The following is a 16,322-nucleotide window of genomic DNA, read 5'->3' on the forward strand; positions in this document are numbered from 1 at the left end:
GTGTGTGTGTGTATGTTTGTGTGTGTCTCTGTATGTGTGTGTGTTTGTGTGTGTCTCTGTATGTGTGTCTGTGTGTGTGTGTTTGTGTGTGTGTGTGTCTGTGTGTCTGTGTGTATGTCTGTGCGTGTGTATGTGTGTGTGTGACTGTATGTGTGTGTCTGTGTGTGTGTGTGTGTGTGTGTGTCAATTAGCACTATTAGAGAACAATGAACATAATTACACGTATATACGGTGCACTAATCACCAGCAAATAATACCTAGCTAGTCGAAAAGCATACTGATAACCAATATTTTGCTCACATAGTTGCCAGGATGGATCCTTGAAATAGTCTGCGATGATGCTTTCGTTGGAACATGCTAACGATTTAAGAAATGTCAGTTTTCATAGACACGCCGTAGTCAAAATAAAGCCCCCCCCCCCCCCCCCCCCAAATACAAATGTGATTGATGCTTGCTACTGTTAGGCACTGTATATCACTCGTAGGAAGCGGGATGGGGGATATGCCCCCCCCCCCCACACACACACACGTTTCTTGATCCACTAGCAGCAGCGATGGTTTATATGTATGTATGTATGTATTAATGTATCAATATCTATATATTGTATGTATGTCGAGGTTCACTGTTACATATATAGATATTAACGCACTGGCGCAGGGGATAATTTAATTTTTTCTGGCCTGTATAAGTATTATGTATGTATCTATCTATCTATCTATCTATCTGTGTGTGTGTGGGGGGGGGGGGGGGTGCGTGTGCGTGACCTCCACCCTCACCTTCCTACGCCATTGGTGTATGTACATAGATAAAACATTTTTTCTTCTAATGTGCGTGTACGTCTGTGTTATGCTTTTGTTTTGGTTGTGCGTGTGGGCTTGTTTTGTAGGCTATTGTTTATTTGGGGGCAGAGTTGTTACTGGGGGGGGGGTTCGGGGCAGAAGGGGTACGGTTGTTGTGGGGGTGTTATTAAAAAAATATTAGGTTTTTTGTTTTGCCTGCCACTAATCAAGTGTACAACAATGTCTTTATTTTAACATGTTGGGCATCTACCTACCTTCAATAATCGGCATGCAAGACTAACTTAAATATGTTTATACAAATATTTTTATGGAAATAAAACTAGTACTGTTACTAGGTAGATGTTTTTAGGTTAAATTATATGTTTAGCTATTACAGCAAAAATTTACCATTTATAATGCCTAGTAAATTTGCAACAAACGAAATATTAAGTCAAACAGGCGCGTGTGCAGGAAATTGTGTAGAGGAAGTCTAGACTGGTTAGTGGTGTTTTTAGAGGAGGAGTCGGGTCATGTGTCCCCGGAAAATACATTGAAAAAACCCACATAATATAGCACGTGGGGAAGGGAACTGTTCTGATTGGAATATTACATTATAGTTCGTCCCATCCTACAATTTTTTTATTTTTTTAAAAATAATTTCAGTTTGGTTTGACGTAAGAATAAAAATAAAAGTGTTTTGGAAATAACAAAAATATACTATTTTTATTATAATTTAGAAAACAATCGGCTCAGAAATAAATAACTTGTTGCAAATTCTATAGTATGAAAAAATGCATTCCCCGTGGGACGGACTATAAACACATTTCTATTATCTAACTATTACAAATGTGTTACTGTCAAACACAATTCATTAAAGCTGTAGGTGTGTTTATATGTTTAAATGAAATTATGATAATTAATGTGAGGCGAGATTGCAGCTTTAAAAAAAAGAAACACGAAAATTTCTATGCGAGAAAGCCAAAACAATCAAGGGTGGATGACAGCTCGCTAGACTCATCTCCTATATTTGACACGTGGTCATTTATAACGAAACGCAATTTCAGCAACTTAATTTTTACATGTATCATTCTTTATTTTTAAACCATAGGTGGGGATATTTATGATGTCAGGGGCTGGCATGCATAAATCTCAGCTTACAATTCACAAATAACTGTGGTCATCGGCCATGCTTGCTGTTAGCTGAACGCGCCGGAACTGGAGAGCAGTTAGGGGACGTAACTCTGCCAAATGTTTCTCGCTAGTTTCTAATACAGGCTGCTGTCTGCACGAGCTGCTAACAAGACACGAGAAGAAAAAACAGGTTTTGGCAGCTTTCTCTCGTAGTGTGACGAACAAGTGTACCAATCTCTTATGATTATTATGTGTTCAAATCTGCATGTCACATAAGTTGGAGTGTCATTGTATGCCATTGTACTTGTTACAAAACACTTAATATTTAAAAGTCATTTCAATGCACATGTACCCAGTTTGAAATGGATCCAAAAAGAGTTGACTAAATACTATTATGTTATAAAAGCAGCAGCTTTTTCCGCGTGCAATTATGATAAATTCACCAAATGTTGGTCAATTTGTCATAATTTATTTAAAACTTAGATTGTATTTCTTCTCTTCTTTTTGATACTCAGTATGTCCTCATTCTCCTGTTGAATTTTTCATACATGTATGTCTGATTATCAGTCACATATATTTGATTTTTAGCTAAATATCTCTTTAACTACATGTACTTTGTTTTTCATGTAGTTAAATATCTTGTCATATTTACTGTATACATCTGTGTGTGGATAAAAATGGGAATAATAAAAAAAAAACCTCTAATTATTTTGTTTACGTGATAGACTGGTGGAAGTCACGTGAGTAAATTTTTGTAGTCGTCTTACATATTTGTTAGCATACTGAAGTAAAAAGAGTATCTTGCTTTTTCACAAAATGTCATAATGCAACTACAGACATGAAGTAGGCTGTATGTTCATGCGTTCAACACGAAGAAACATGGAAAAACCCCACATGGAGCTCAAAATAGTGAAAATAGTATATAAAAACTGGTAACTTCAAAACACATACCATTTGGCCACCAGCAAAAGCCAAAATAAACTAACATAATTTTTAATAATATTTTTTATAAGTTTATGTTTTATAAGTATAAGTCACAATCTGAGTAACGTGATTTTCTAAAATCTTTGTCCGATCGGGCTTTTGATCTTCGGAATCCTAGTCCATAGGACTTTCAATCCTAGTATTCCTAGTCCGGCGGATTTTTATTTCCGATGTTTTGCTTGTTACATATGATTCATGAAAATGTCTTTATTATATACATAGTAATGAAATATATAGATCTACAGAAACCATAAAAGTGATATTCGGTGAAAAGTCATATTTTCACTGTAGTTAATTTAACTTATAAAGTTTAGGTCTCACTACACAGTTGACTTCCGGGTGAGAGTTCCACTATAGTTCCTAACTGTGACACATGTTATGGTTCACATATTCACTTCTAGGAAATGGTGAAGAATTAAAACAATATGTATGTTTAATGGTAAGCCTTCTGGCTGTATTTTGCCCATGTTATTTTGTAGTATTGTGCATCGACCTTTTGGGACATGGGTGTACAGCGCAAGAGACAGCCGGAGTGAATCGGTTAATGTACCACCTGTACTGCCAGATGCGGTCACATAGCAAAAACCTGAGTCGGAAATGTTCTCAATTTTGGAGTGAAAATAAATGCTTATATAATGCATGTTCGCAATGGTGTATGTTGTTAGTGCCAATGAGAACCCGTTCTATTGGCAATCTTCGTTTGAAGTTGGGAAATTTGCAGATGACATCTGTGTAGTGAGACCTTAGTTAAAAAGAAAATATAGAAATCATATTTATACTGTTGTGAACAAAGTCGTGATTCAGTTATCTGCCTTGTAAGTTAGTATGTTTTAATTATTGACGCCAGTGTTGCTTCTTCCTGTTTAAGTCTGATGATTACAGGGCCGTAGCTAGCGGGGGGGGGGGGGGGGGGCAGTTGCCCCCCACCCCCCAGAAAAAAATCCGGAAAGCATTATAGACACTTGAAGAAAATTCTCTTCTTAACTGTTTAAGGAGTTTTAGACTATTAACTACTCAGTTGCACCCCCCCCCCCCCCCCTCCTCCCAACAGAAACTCCTAGCTACGGCCCTGAATTACCAATGCATCTCATCGTATTAGGGAAAATAAAATGTAATTTAAACAATTGTACCTATTTAAAAAAAAATGGATATGAAGTGCAATTACGATAAAAATATCCAGGGCCGGATTTAGACCTTGTGGGGCCCGGGGCACTTCAGGTCCGGCGGCCCCTCAACATTTTTATAATTATTACATTTTTTTAATAAAGGAAGTCCTTAGTCTGGGGGGCCCCTTTGGCAGGGGGACCCGGTGCAATTGCCCCTTTATAAATCCGGCACTGAAAATATCTAAAACTGACTGAATACGAAGCTAAATAATGATCACACAATGTCCTGTCGTTTAACTTGGCGTTCGGTTCGTTTTTGGGGGTTTTTTCATTCATTTCAACTTCATTTTCCTGCTTATATCCAATTAAGGTTCGAGCACGCTGTCCTGGGCACACACCTCGACTATCTGGGCTGTCTGTCCAGGACAGTGGGTTAGCTGTTAGTTGGTTAGTGGTTAGTGAGAGAGAGAAGAGGTTGTAGTGGCCTTACACTTACCCATTGAGCCCTGGGTTGGAGGCGGTACCGGGCTGCGAACCCTGTATCTACCAGCATGTAGTCCGATGACTTAACCACTGCGCCACCGAGGCCGGTGATTTCATTTTGTGGGGATTTTGGTATTATCGCTTTTTTAGGTATGTTTTCACAGGAGTATTATTAAATAATTATTAATTTAATGATTAAATAAAGATAATTTTTATTCATATTTCTTTTAAAAAGTCCATGGTCCAGTAATTTTTCTTTAAAAGTACCAACACAACATATATATCATGGCGTTACGTGTTTTCCATAGAACGAAAGATATTAACAACAAGCGAACGACATTGACAAAAATTAGGATTGATATACATAATAAACATACAATTTTATGGTGTTTTTTCGCAAACGATTTTCATGTCAGAGTGATTTCGTGTTCAGACATCACTCGTTGACATAAAAATTATATTTAAAAAAAAAAAACATGAAACAGACGTCGTTGGTAATATGACATCATATTACTGCGAGATGGTGATGTGAGGTCATCAGACAACAATTTCAAATGAATGTTTTGTTATTAAAACCTTCATTATAAAAGCTATATTGTTAATTTGTAGTGTTAAATTATATTTAGCACATGAAACAAACACGGTAAATACAATAATGTAGTAGTTTATTTATAACAAAATGGTCTAATAAAAAAGTTACGTTTTCAGCCATCTTTGTCTGTTGGTGTAAAATAATAGTTTATTTACGGAATGGATGAGAGAAAAAGACTCCATCATATGCGGTTATGTGGTGGTGTATTTTTTCTACCCCACATGACCAAATATGATGGAGTTTTACCGTCACTTAGAGTAGAGTAGAGTAGAGTAGGAGGTAGTAGTAGTAGTAGTAGTAGTAGTAGTAGTAGTAGTAGTAGTCTAGTAGTAGTAGTAGTAGTAATAGTAGTAGTAGCCTAGTAGTAGAGTAGTAGTAGTAGTAGCTTAGTACTAGTAGTAGTAGTAGCCTAGTTGTAGTAGTAGTAGTAGTAGCCTAGTAGTAGTAGTAGTAGCCTAGTTGTAGTAGTAGTAGTAGTAGCCTAGTAGTAGTAGTAGTAGCCTAGTTGTAGTAGTAGTAGTAGCCTAGTTGTAGTAGTAGTAGTAGCCTAGTAGTAGTAGTAGTAGCCTAGTAGTAGTAGTAGTAATAGTAGTAGTAGTAACCTAGTAGTAGTAGTAGTGCCGTAGTAGTAGTAGTAGCCTAGCAGCAGTAGTAGTAGTAGCCTAGTAGTAGTAGTGGCCGTAGTAGTAGTAGCCTAGTTGTAGTAGTAGTAGCCTAGTAGTAGTAGTAGTAGTAGTAGTAGCTTAGTAGTAGTAGTAGTAGCCTAGTTGTAGTAGTAGTAGTAGCCTAGTAGTAATAGTAGTAGTAGTAGTAGCCTAGTAGTAGTAGTAGTAGCCTAGGTGTAGTAGTAGTAGTAGTAATAGTAGCCTAGTAGTAGTAGTAGTAGTAGTAGCTTAGTAGTAATAGCCTAGTAGTAGTAGTAGTAGTAGTAGCTTAGTAGTAATAGTAGTAGTAGCCTGGTTGTAGTAGTAGTAGCCTAGTAGTAGTAGTAGCCTAGTAGTAGTAGTAGTAGCCTAGTAGTAGTAGTAGCCTAGTAGTAGTAGTAGTAGTAGCCTAGTAGTAGTAGTAGCCTAGTAGTAGTAGTAGCCTAGTAGTAGTAGTAGCCTAGTAGTAGTAGCCTAGTAGTAGTAGTAGCCTAGTAGTAGTAGTAGTAGTAGTAGTAGCCTAGTAGTAGTAGTGGCCGTAGTAGTAGTAGTAGTAGGTGTAAAATAATAGTTTATTTACGGAATGGATGAGAGAAAAAGACTCCATCATATGCGGTTATGTGGTGGTGTATTTTTTCTATCCCACATGACCAAATATGATGGAGTTTTATCGTCACTTAGAGTAGAGTAGAGTAGAGTAGGAGGTAGTAGTAGTAGTAGTAGTAGTAGTAGTAGTAATAGTAGTCTAGTAGTAGTAGTAGTAGTAATAGTAGTAGTAGCCTAGTAGTAGAGTAGTAGTAGCCTAGTAGTAGTAGTAGCTTAGTACTAGTAGTAGTAGTAGCCTAGTTGTAGTAGTAGCCTAGTAGTAGTAGTAGTATCCTAGTTGTAGTAGTAGCCTAGTAGTAGTAGTAGTAGCCTAGTTGTATTAGTAGTAGTAGCCTAGTTGTAGTAGTAGTAGTAGCCTAGTAGTAGTAGTAGTAGCCTAGTAGTAGTAGTAGTAATAGTAGTAGTAGTAACCTAGTAGTAGTAGTAGTGCCGTAGTAGTAGTAGTAGCCTAGCAGTAGTAGTAGTAGCCTAGTAGTAGTAGTGGCCATAGTAGTAGTAGCCTAGTTGTAGTAGTAGTAGCCTAGTAGTAGTAGTAGTAGTAGTAGTAGCTTAGTAGTAGTAGTAGTAGTAGTAGCCTAGTTGTAGTAGTAGTAGTAGTAGCCTAGTAGTAATAGTAGTAGTAGTAGTAGCCTAGTAGTAGTAGTAGTAGCCTAGTTGTAGTAGTAGTAGTAGCCTAGTAGTAGTAGTAGTAGTAGTAGTAGCTTAGTAGTAATAGTAGTAGTAGCCTGGTTGTAGTAGTAGTAGCCTAGTAGTAGTAGTAGTAGCCTAGTAGTAGTAGTAGCCTAGTAGTAGTAGTAGCCTAGTAGTAGTAGTAGCCTAGTAGTAGTAGCCTAGTAGTATTAGTAGTAGTAGTAGCCTAGTAGTAGTAGTGGCCGTAGTAGTAGTAGTAGTAGTAGTAGCATAGTAGTAGTAGTAGTAGTAGTAGTACCCTAGTAGTAGTAGTAGCCTAGTAGTAGTAGTAGTAATAATAGTAGTAGTAGTAGTGCCGTAGTAGTAGTAGTAGTAGCCTAGCAGTAGTAGTAGTAGCCTAGTAGTAGTAGTGCAGTAGTAGTAGTAGTAGTAGTAGTAGTAGTAGTAGCCTAGTAGTAGTAGTAGCCTAGTAGCAGTAGTAGTAGCCTAGTAGTAGTAGTAGTAGTAGTAGTAGTAGTAGTAGTAGTAGTAGTAGTAGTAGCAGTAGTAGTAGTAGTAGTAGTAGCGCAGTAGTAGTAGTAGTAGTAGCCTAGTTGTAGTAGTAGTAGTAGTAGCCTAGTTGTAGTAGTAGTAGTAGTAGCCTAGTAGTAATAGTAGTAGTAGTAGTAGTAGCCTAGCAGTAGTAGTAGCCTAGCAGTAGTAGTAGCTTAGCAGTAGTAGTAGTAGTAGTAGCCTGGTTGTAGTAGTAGTAGCCTAGTAGTAGTAGCCTAGTAGTAGTAGCCTCGTAGTAGTAGTAGCCTAGTAGTAGTAGTAGTAGTCTAGTAGTAGTAGTGGCTGTAGTAGTAGTAGTAGTAGCCTAGTAGTAGTAGTAGTAGTAGTAGTAGTAGCAGTAGCAGTAGCAGTAGTAGTAGTAGTAGCTTAGTAGTAGTAGTAGCCTAGTTGTAGTAGTAGTAGTAGTAGCCTAGTAGTAATAGTAGTAGTAGCCTAGTAGTAGTAGTAGCCTAGTTGTAGTAGTAGTAGCTTAGTAGTAGTAGTAGTAGTAGCCTGGTTGTAGTAGTAGTAGCCTAGTAGTAGTAGTAGTAGCCTAGTAGTAGTAGTAGCCTAGTAGTAGTAGTAGTAGCCTAGTAGTAGTAGCCTAGTAGTAGTAGTGGCCGTAGTAGTAGTAGTAGTAGTAGCCTAGTAGTAGTAGTAGCCTAGTAGTAGTAGTAGTAGTAGTAGCTTAGTAGTAGTAGTAGTAGTAGTAGTAGCTTAGTAGTAGTAGTAGCCTAGTTGTAGTAGTAGTAGCCTAGTAGTAACAGTAGTAGTAGCCTAGTAGTAGTAGTAGCCTAGTTGTAGTAGTAGTAGCTTAGTAGTAGTAGTAGTAGCCTGGTTGTAGTAGTAGTAGCCTAGTAGTAGTAGTAGTAGTAGTAGTAGCCTAGTAGTAGTAGTAGTAGCCTAGTAGTAGTAGTAGCAGTAGTAGTCTAATAGTAGTAGTAGCCTAGTAGTAGTAGTAGCCTAGTAGTAGTAGTAGTAGTAGTAGCCTAGTAGTAGTAGTAGCCTAGTAGTAGTAGTAGTAGTAGTAGTAGTAGTAGTAGTAGTAGTAGGAGTAGCCTAGTAGTAGTAGTAGTAGCCTAGTAGTAGTAGTAGCCTAGTAGTAGTAGCCTAGTAGTAGTAGTAGTAGTAGTAGTAGTAGCCTAGTAGTAGTAGTAGCCTAGTAGTAGTAGTAGTAGCCTAGTAGTAGTAGTGGCCGTAGTAGTAGTAGTAGTAGTAGTAGCCTAGTAGTAGTAGTAGTAGTAGTAGTAGTAAGTAGTGGTAGCAGTAGAATTAGCAGAAACAGCAGCAGTAGCAGAAACAGCAGCAGTAGCAGAAATAGTAGTAGTAAGTAGAAGTAGAAAGTAGTAGAAGTAGAAAGTAGTAAGTAGTAGTAGTAGTAGTAGTAGTAGTAGTAGTAGTAGTAGTAGTAGAATTAGTAGCAGCAGCAACATACACAACCGTAGTACTGACAGCATTAACATTTACTTTTTTGCACATAAGACGTCATCACAAACGCCCACGCTGATTTACAACATACTGTATGGCCAAGCGTACTGTGAACGGTGGCGGACCTAATGGCGATCGACTTCGACATTAATAAATCTTCCTGTCAGAACGAACTATCACGAAGTCTGTTGTCAGGTAATCGTGTGGATCGCCGAATTTCGTGCATTTCCGTAAAACAGTTTTGTCAGGTACTGACAGAGACTGTATAATACCGGTGTCTGTCAGAGTACTGTACATAGCTATACGGTCGTCTCGTTATTATTGGGAATGTATGAATGAATGAAAAAAAAGTAAAGTTTGTTTTATTTAACGACGCCGCTAGAGCACATTGATTTTTTATCTTATCATCGGCTATTGGACGTCAAACATATGGTCATTCTGACACTGTTTTTTTAGAGGAAACCCGCTGTCGCCACATAGGCTACTCTTTTTACGACAGGCAGCAAGGGATCTTTTATTTGCGCTTCCCACAGGCAGGATAGCACAAACCATGGCCTTTGTTGAACCAGTTATGGATCACTGGTCGGTGCAAGTGGTTTACACCTACCCATTGAGCCTTGCGGAGCACTCACTCAGGGTTTGGAGTCGGTATCTCGATTAAAAATCCCATGCCTCGACTGGGATCCGAACCCAGTACCTACCAGCCTGTAGACCGATGGCCTGCCACGACGCCACCGAGGCCGGTATATGAATGAATGAATGAATATTTATCGATACTCCGCCACAAAAAAATATATGTCGGCTATTGGGTGTCAAATAAAGGTATGTACAATAATGTGACTGGTTACTATTGGGATTAATAGTAGTAGTTTGAGTAATACTGGTGGTGGTGGTGATGATGATAGTGGTGATGATAATAATAATAGTAGCAGTTAGGGTCTCCGTGAGTATCGTACCGTCACACGTTTTCGATCGACACGCGTTTCTGATCGCTCATTTGTAATTGCAATAGTGCGAGGATGGGTGAGCATTGACGTCACCACAAGAACGAAAACGAACACGGAAGTCACTGCTTTTGTTCCGAGAGAAAAATGCTGCGTGTCAAGTTTCCAATGGTAAGTTTTAACTCAAATATCTACAACCATAGTATATTTTATCAATTTTTACTAATGTACATATTTGGTATGAAGAAAATGCTTTACGGAGCAATATCTAGTTATCAAAAAATGTAAACTTGTCGGCTGCTACATTGACGTCACATCTGTCAAAAGTCAAGTGATACACCACGTGATACTCATGCAACCATAAAAATATATGGAAGACAATTTGGGGCAAATCTTATGTTGTTTTTGACGTTACCTTGTTTTGGACATATTTTAATTAAGGGTTTTTCTCATAAGCTAAAATTTGCCACAGTTATGGACAAATTTAGAATTGATATTCAATAAATTATGTATGTATTTTATATAATTATAAATAAATTTTATATTTAATTAAAAAAAGAAAATGATATTCCTTTAAAAATTATGTACCGTTGATTTAGGAGCTAGTAGCTAGGATTTGTTCAGTGCCATACTCCACCTTGCACGACCGTCTAAGTGGAAAAACGGACATCGATTGTGTTAAGTCAGGACCAGACCCATTGTTGTCTCAAGAAGAGGAGCAAACTTTAGTGACACATGTTGAGTTTATGTCATCAGTGGGCTTTGGGAATACCCGCACTGAAGTCCTTAATATTGCCACAGACCTTGCTGTTCATCTTGGCAAAAGAGAAAAGTGTGAAAAACCATTTTCCCTGCGATAGTTTTATGGGTTTATGAAGCGATGGCCCGAGCTTAGAGTTCAAAAACCACGATTACTTGAAATCTTGCGTACCAAAGCAACATCAAAAGATACCATCAACAAATACTTTGATAGCCTGGAAAAGATTTTAGACAAGTATGATTTACGAAACAGTCCAGAGTCCATCTACAACATTGATGAAAAAGGCATTGTAGAAAATCACAAACCCCCCATCTATTGTAGCATCACGTTCCAGTGTCCCAGTTGTTGTAACAACGAGCAGGTCCAACACTACTACGGTTATTGGGTGTGGAAATGCCCTTTGTGTTGCCATACCACCGTATTTTGTTTTCAAGGGAAAGCGCATGCGGGAGGAATTGTTAGTAGGTTGTACGGCAGGCACTGCAGGAACCGTTAGTGAAACGGGTTGGTCGAATTCTGATATTTTTCAAAAGTATCTTAAAGAACATTTTTCAAAGTATGTTCCAGCAGCATCTTCTGACAAGCCTGTCTTAATTCTTTATGATGGTCACACGTCACACATAAATGTTTCCCTGATCCAGTGGGCACGAGAGAGGCACATAATATTATTTGTATTACCTGCTCACACATCGCATGTTCTTCGGCCAATGGATGTGGGATGTTTCGGGCCGTTCGAACGCATTTACAATGGCATGAGACATACCTACATACGCGAACATGCAACATCGGGTATTGACAGACATTCCCTTTGTGAGACTGTCTGCAAAGCTTACTGTGCAGCACTCACACCCGCCAACCTGCAGTCATCGTTCAGAAAGACCGGGATTTATCCATTTGATAGAGACGTTATACAGCCTTCAACATTCCTGCCTTCAGCTGTTTTAAGCAACAACATGGAGTCAGAAAATGAATCACAAACCAGGGCAACTGTCAACTGTGAAGACAATTCATCAAAATGCAAGACGTTTTTCACAACTGCAGAAGAAGTGATCACAAGAAAACCAAAACCTACTAAGAAGAGGAAAGTACACAGTGCTGTGGTCAGTGGTAAAGCCATCACGGAAGATTTGGTTTTGGAAGATATCAGGGAACATCAAAAGAACAAACAAAACAAGGAAGGATTGCAGAAAAGAAAATGTACGAAATCAAAGAAAACTGAAGATTCACCAAAACCAAGTACGTCAGGAATTTTTCTCCCACCCAGTGCTAACACAAAACAGCAGCTTGAAGACGAAGACGATACATCGGAGGAATCTGACGACCCTAGCGATCTTTGCTGCAAGTGCAAGAAGAGCCAACCAGACGAATACAAACACTGTTTCACTTTGCTTCGTTTCGTGGGCACAATGCACCTATCCGGCATGTCAGCATTGGGTACATTTAAAATTTTGCACTCCAGTTAGGGTTGTACGGAGACATTCCGAATTTTGGTGTCCTTGCCATAATGAAATGGAAGAGTAATAATCACTGGAGTAAAAAAAAAAACTGAAAAAAATTATGTCAAATATGTTAAACGTTTAGCCTAATTTTTTCTTTATTCTGAAAGTTAAGTAACATTGATTGAAAGTTACAAACATTTTTAAATCAGTTATATAACGTGGAATTAAGTGTAAAATATGACATCAATAGTGCTCCATACAACGCAACAGCGACCGAGAAAATAGCCGACCAACGAAACGATCGAAAACATGTGACGTTACTAAAATACAGAGGGAATTCCTTTACGACAAAGCAAGACGTTTTCTCCAAGGATATTATGGAATTCATTGCGGATTACTATTGTTTTATGTGGTAAACTATTGTAGCAACAGGTAGGTAAATTATTAAATACTTACAATTTTTTATTTATATTTTATTCATATATTTCGCTTAAACGATCGAAAACACGTGACGCCAGGATACTCGAGTACCCGGGCACGGGTCGAGTCTAGCAAGACTCGAGTCCGTTCACAGGACTCGAGTACCCGTACAACTTCAAGGTGGAATACAATGATCAACTATAATACAATGGCACGGCTTCTAGAATTTTTATAAAATCCACTAGCCATGGGCTTAGTGATTTTTTTAAATTACTAGCCACGATTGTAAATTCACTAGCTTTACTTTACTTTTAAGTTAAAAACACTCAAATTGGGGGATGGGGGTGGGGGCAGGATATTCATATTTACGAAATAAACTGGAATGCATTTGACAACTTGTTTTCACTAGCCATCGGGCATGGCGATAGTAATTATGTACTAGCCCAACATTGAATATCACTAGCCATGGGAGTGGGGCTACCATAATCTAGAAGCCCTGCAATGAACAATGTAGGACAATAATTTCAGCAATAAATAATCAACGATATAAGTTGCACAGTACTTATATGATCATGCGCTAGTTTCTCTTTTTAAAGTGGCCGCCCGTCCGTACGTCACAACACTGAACATATCAACCGGTTTCTAAATGCAATACAATGACATGGTTTGGCATCCATGTTCAGCGCTGGAATTAAGATGAATAGTGCTATTTTACTTTATTCCTTAGTCTCACCATCGTCTAGTGTAAGTGTCGGTAGTGGTAGATAACGTAGTGGTAGTGAAGTAGTAGTAGTAGTAGAGGTAGTTAAAGTAGTATTACTAATAATAACATTCGTGGTAAATGTAGTAGTAGTATTGGTGTGTGTGTGTGGGGGGGGGGGGGGTAATACTAAATAGTAATAGTAAAAGTAGTAGTAGTGGTGGTGATGGCTGTGGTGGTAGTTGTAATAGTGGTAATAGTAGAAGTGCATTCATGCAAAAGTTGTTAGTAGTAGTATTGGTGGTGGTAGTAGTAGTAATAGCAGTAGCAGTGATAGTAGCGATAGCCCAGTAGTAGTAGTAGTAGTAGTAGTAGTAGCCTAGTAGTTGTAGTAGTAGTAGTAGTAGTAGCATACCTGTCAACTCTCACGCATTTGGCGTGAGTCTCACGCATTTGTAACAATCATCAAGCTCTCACGCAACGTTACTATAATATCACACTTTTTCTAAAAATAAAAATATTTTATGATCGCGGTTTATATGTTAGAGCTGAATGGAAGTATATGCTGATATTAACCGTATTAATTAGTAAAACTTGCACTCGCTCGATTTATTTTATTTTTAATTTTTTTTTTTTAGAGATTTTGGACTTAAACAACAACAAAAAACTTCGCCCTGGACCTGCAGTCCCTGGACCCTGACTTCTAATTTTCTCACGCATAAGAATTGCCACAGGTTGATAGGTCTATAGCAGTAGTAGTAGTAGTAGTAGTAGTAGTAGTAGTAGTAGTAGTAGTAGTAGTAGTAGTAGTAGTAGTAAAGGTAATATTAATAGTGTCAAAAGCCGTGGTATGTGCTATTTTAGTTATATAGAGAGAGAGAATAATACATGAGTGGCCGTTAGATACCATTTATCTCATAAATGTTGTTTTAAAATGTATCTAACGAGCGAAAGCGAGTTTGATACGTTTTAAAACAATGAGTTGTGAGATATATGGTATCTAATGGACACGAATGTATTATTCTATTTCTTACATATCCTCAAAAACCAGGGTTTAAGCACATTTTAACATCTTTTTCGACTAAACGTTATTTATAGCCATTGCACTTGTAGCTGACTTACGCGTCACAGACACATGGGTGTCAGGTTAACTATATGTCACAGTCTAATCGATTCCCATCGTGTAGTTTTTCTTTTCATTAGATATATGGCAGTGGTGACCCCAGGGGCCGTATGCATGACGACCGTATAACTATTTTAACCGCGTTTAATTTCTAACCAGCGTATAAAAACTGAAATTTCCTATGCATGAAGCACGGTTAGGACTAACCGGAGGTCTTAAACGCGGATAAAGTTACACACAATTTTTTGTGCGTTTAAGTATCTTAACCGCGTATAAGTCAGAAAACAACATGGCTGCTGTCATTCTTCAGCGTTATCGAGAACGCCGATTACTGAGGAGAAACAGAATATTTAGGGACCGAACTCATCCGTTTGATGTTTTTGACGATGATGTCATATTTGCCAAGTTTAGATTTAGAAGACAGGAAATTCTAGCAATCACAGATGACATCAGCGTCGATATTCTATTATCTAAACGGATGGGTTCATTGACCCCTCTTCTGCAAGTGCTAATTACACTTAGATACTTTGCCAGTGGCAGTTTCCAAGACGTTTGTGGGGAGCTTATAGGAGTTGACCAGTCAACCGTAAGCCGAACTGTGACAAGAGTCACCGACGTCTTGCTACGTCAGGTACCAAATCATGTTCGATTACCCAATGGAAAAAAACAAGATGCCATAAAAACTAAATTTTATGACATGAGTGGATTTCCAAATGTGGTTGGATGCATCGATGGGACTCAAGTTCAAATACAAGCTCCTACGCAGAATGAACATGAATTTGTTAACAGGAAAGGCTACCATTCCATCAATGTTCAGGTAAGATGATTTATGTATTATAAATATATATTTCATGAATATGTATGTATGTATATAGGTATGTAGGTATGTGTGTAGGTCGGTAGGTATGTGCATGTGTATATAGGTATGTATGTATGTATGTATGTATGTATTGTATGTATGTATGTAGATAGGTATGTAGGTAGGTATTTAAGGATTAGCTTTCGGTAAGGTGCATGGGTGGGTATATGTTGATAAGTATATGGTAATGTGCTGGCTGGATTATAAAGTGTTTATGTTGATTTATGATTGAAATATCTTTTGTATGCATTTGTAAATTATTTCAAATGCATAAACAGTTAATATTTGTTTTAAAGCTGATGTGTGACGCAGACCTCATATTCATCAACTGTATTGCGAAATGGCCTGGAAGTGTACATGATTCAAGAATACTACGAGAGTCATCTTTATTCGAAGATTTTGAGAACAAAAGGCAGCCTATGAGAGGAATCATCTTAGGAGACAGTCGCTATATGTTGCGTGACTGGTTGTTAACTCCGATTTCTAATCCCACTACACGTCAAGAGAGAAACTACAACTTCAGTCATAGTTCAACACGTACAGCTATCGAACGGGCCATAGGCGTTTTGAAGAGGAGATGGCACTGTCTTAGCAGACTTCGTTTGACTCCTGCCAAGGCATGTAAAGTTATTGCAGTATGTGTTATGCTAAGTAACCGTGCCAGAAGGCTCAACTTAGATGTCCCAGACACAGACAGTGACAGTGACGATGAACCTGACTATGAACAAGCTTCAGATGCCCACATGGAGGAAGTCCTACCTGTAAACAACCCAATGATAGAACGTGCCAGGCTTGCTGCTGGAAAAACTGCCAGAGAGAGATTAATGAACAATTATTTTCACTGAAAGTCCATCGTGTTAAATAAACATTACATTATTAATTGAATATTACTTTGCTTCCTTGTGCTTAATAAAGTGACCACGAAACAACATAAATATTTGCTTTCTTTATTACGTATTACAATTACAAAATAAACGTAAACAATAACTTTGCCTAAGTAAAACGTAAAAACCATACTTGTTCATAGCATGTTGTTCATTAAAAATGTAGGTGTAATAAGGAACTACAAAACTAGTTCAGTCAGGGTATTCATACAAATATCCCTATTATTAAATGAATTTATTGCAGTTTTCATTACAAAATTTAATTATGTAACTCGTCAA

General features: G+C 38.0%; 1 protein-coding gene across 1 annotated transcript; it reads left to right on the forward strand.

The window, feature by feature from the left end:
• Positions 1–9,042: 9,042 nt before the first annotated feature.
• LOC121387302 (putative nuclease HARBI1) lies at positions 9,043–16,004 on the forward strand. The gene is made up of 4 exons (XM_041518324.1): positions 9,043–9,109; positions 11,459–11,748; positions 14,611–15,117; positions 15,456–16,004. Exons 1-4 carry the CDS (start codon positions 9,043–9,045, stop codon positions 16,002–16,004), a joined length of 1,413 nt encoding a protein of 470 aa, XP_041374258.1.
• The last annotated feature ends 318 nt before the right edge of the window (positions 16,005–16,322 follow it).

This window comes from Gigantopelta aegis, chromosome 13, assembly GCF_016097555.1.
Source record: "Gigantopelta aegis isolate Gae_Host chromosome 13, Gae_host_genome, whole genome shotgun sequence".
Lineage (NCBI taxonomy): Eukaryota > Metazoa > Mollusca > Gastropoda > Neomphalida > Peltospiridae > Gigantopelta > Gigantopelta aegis.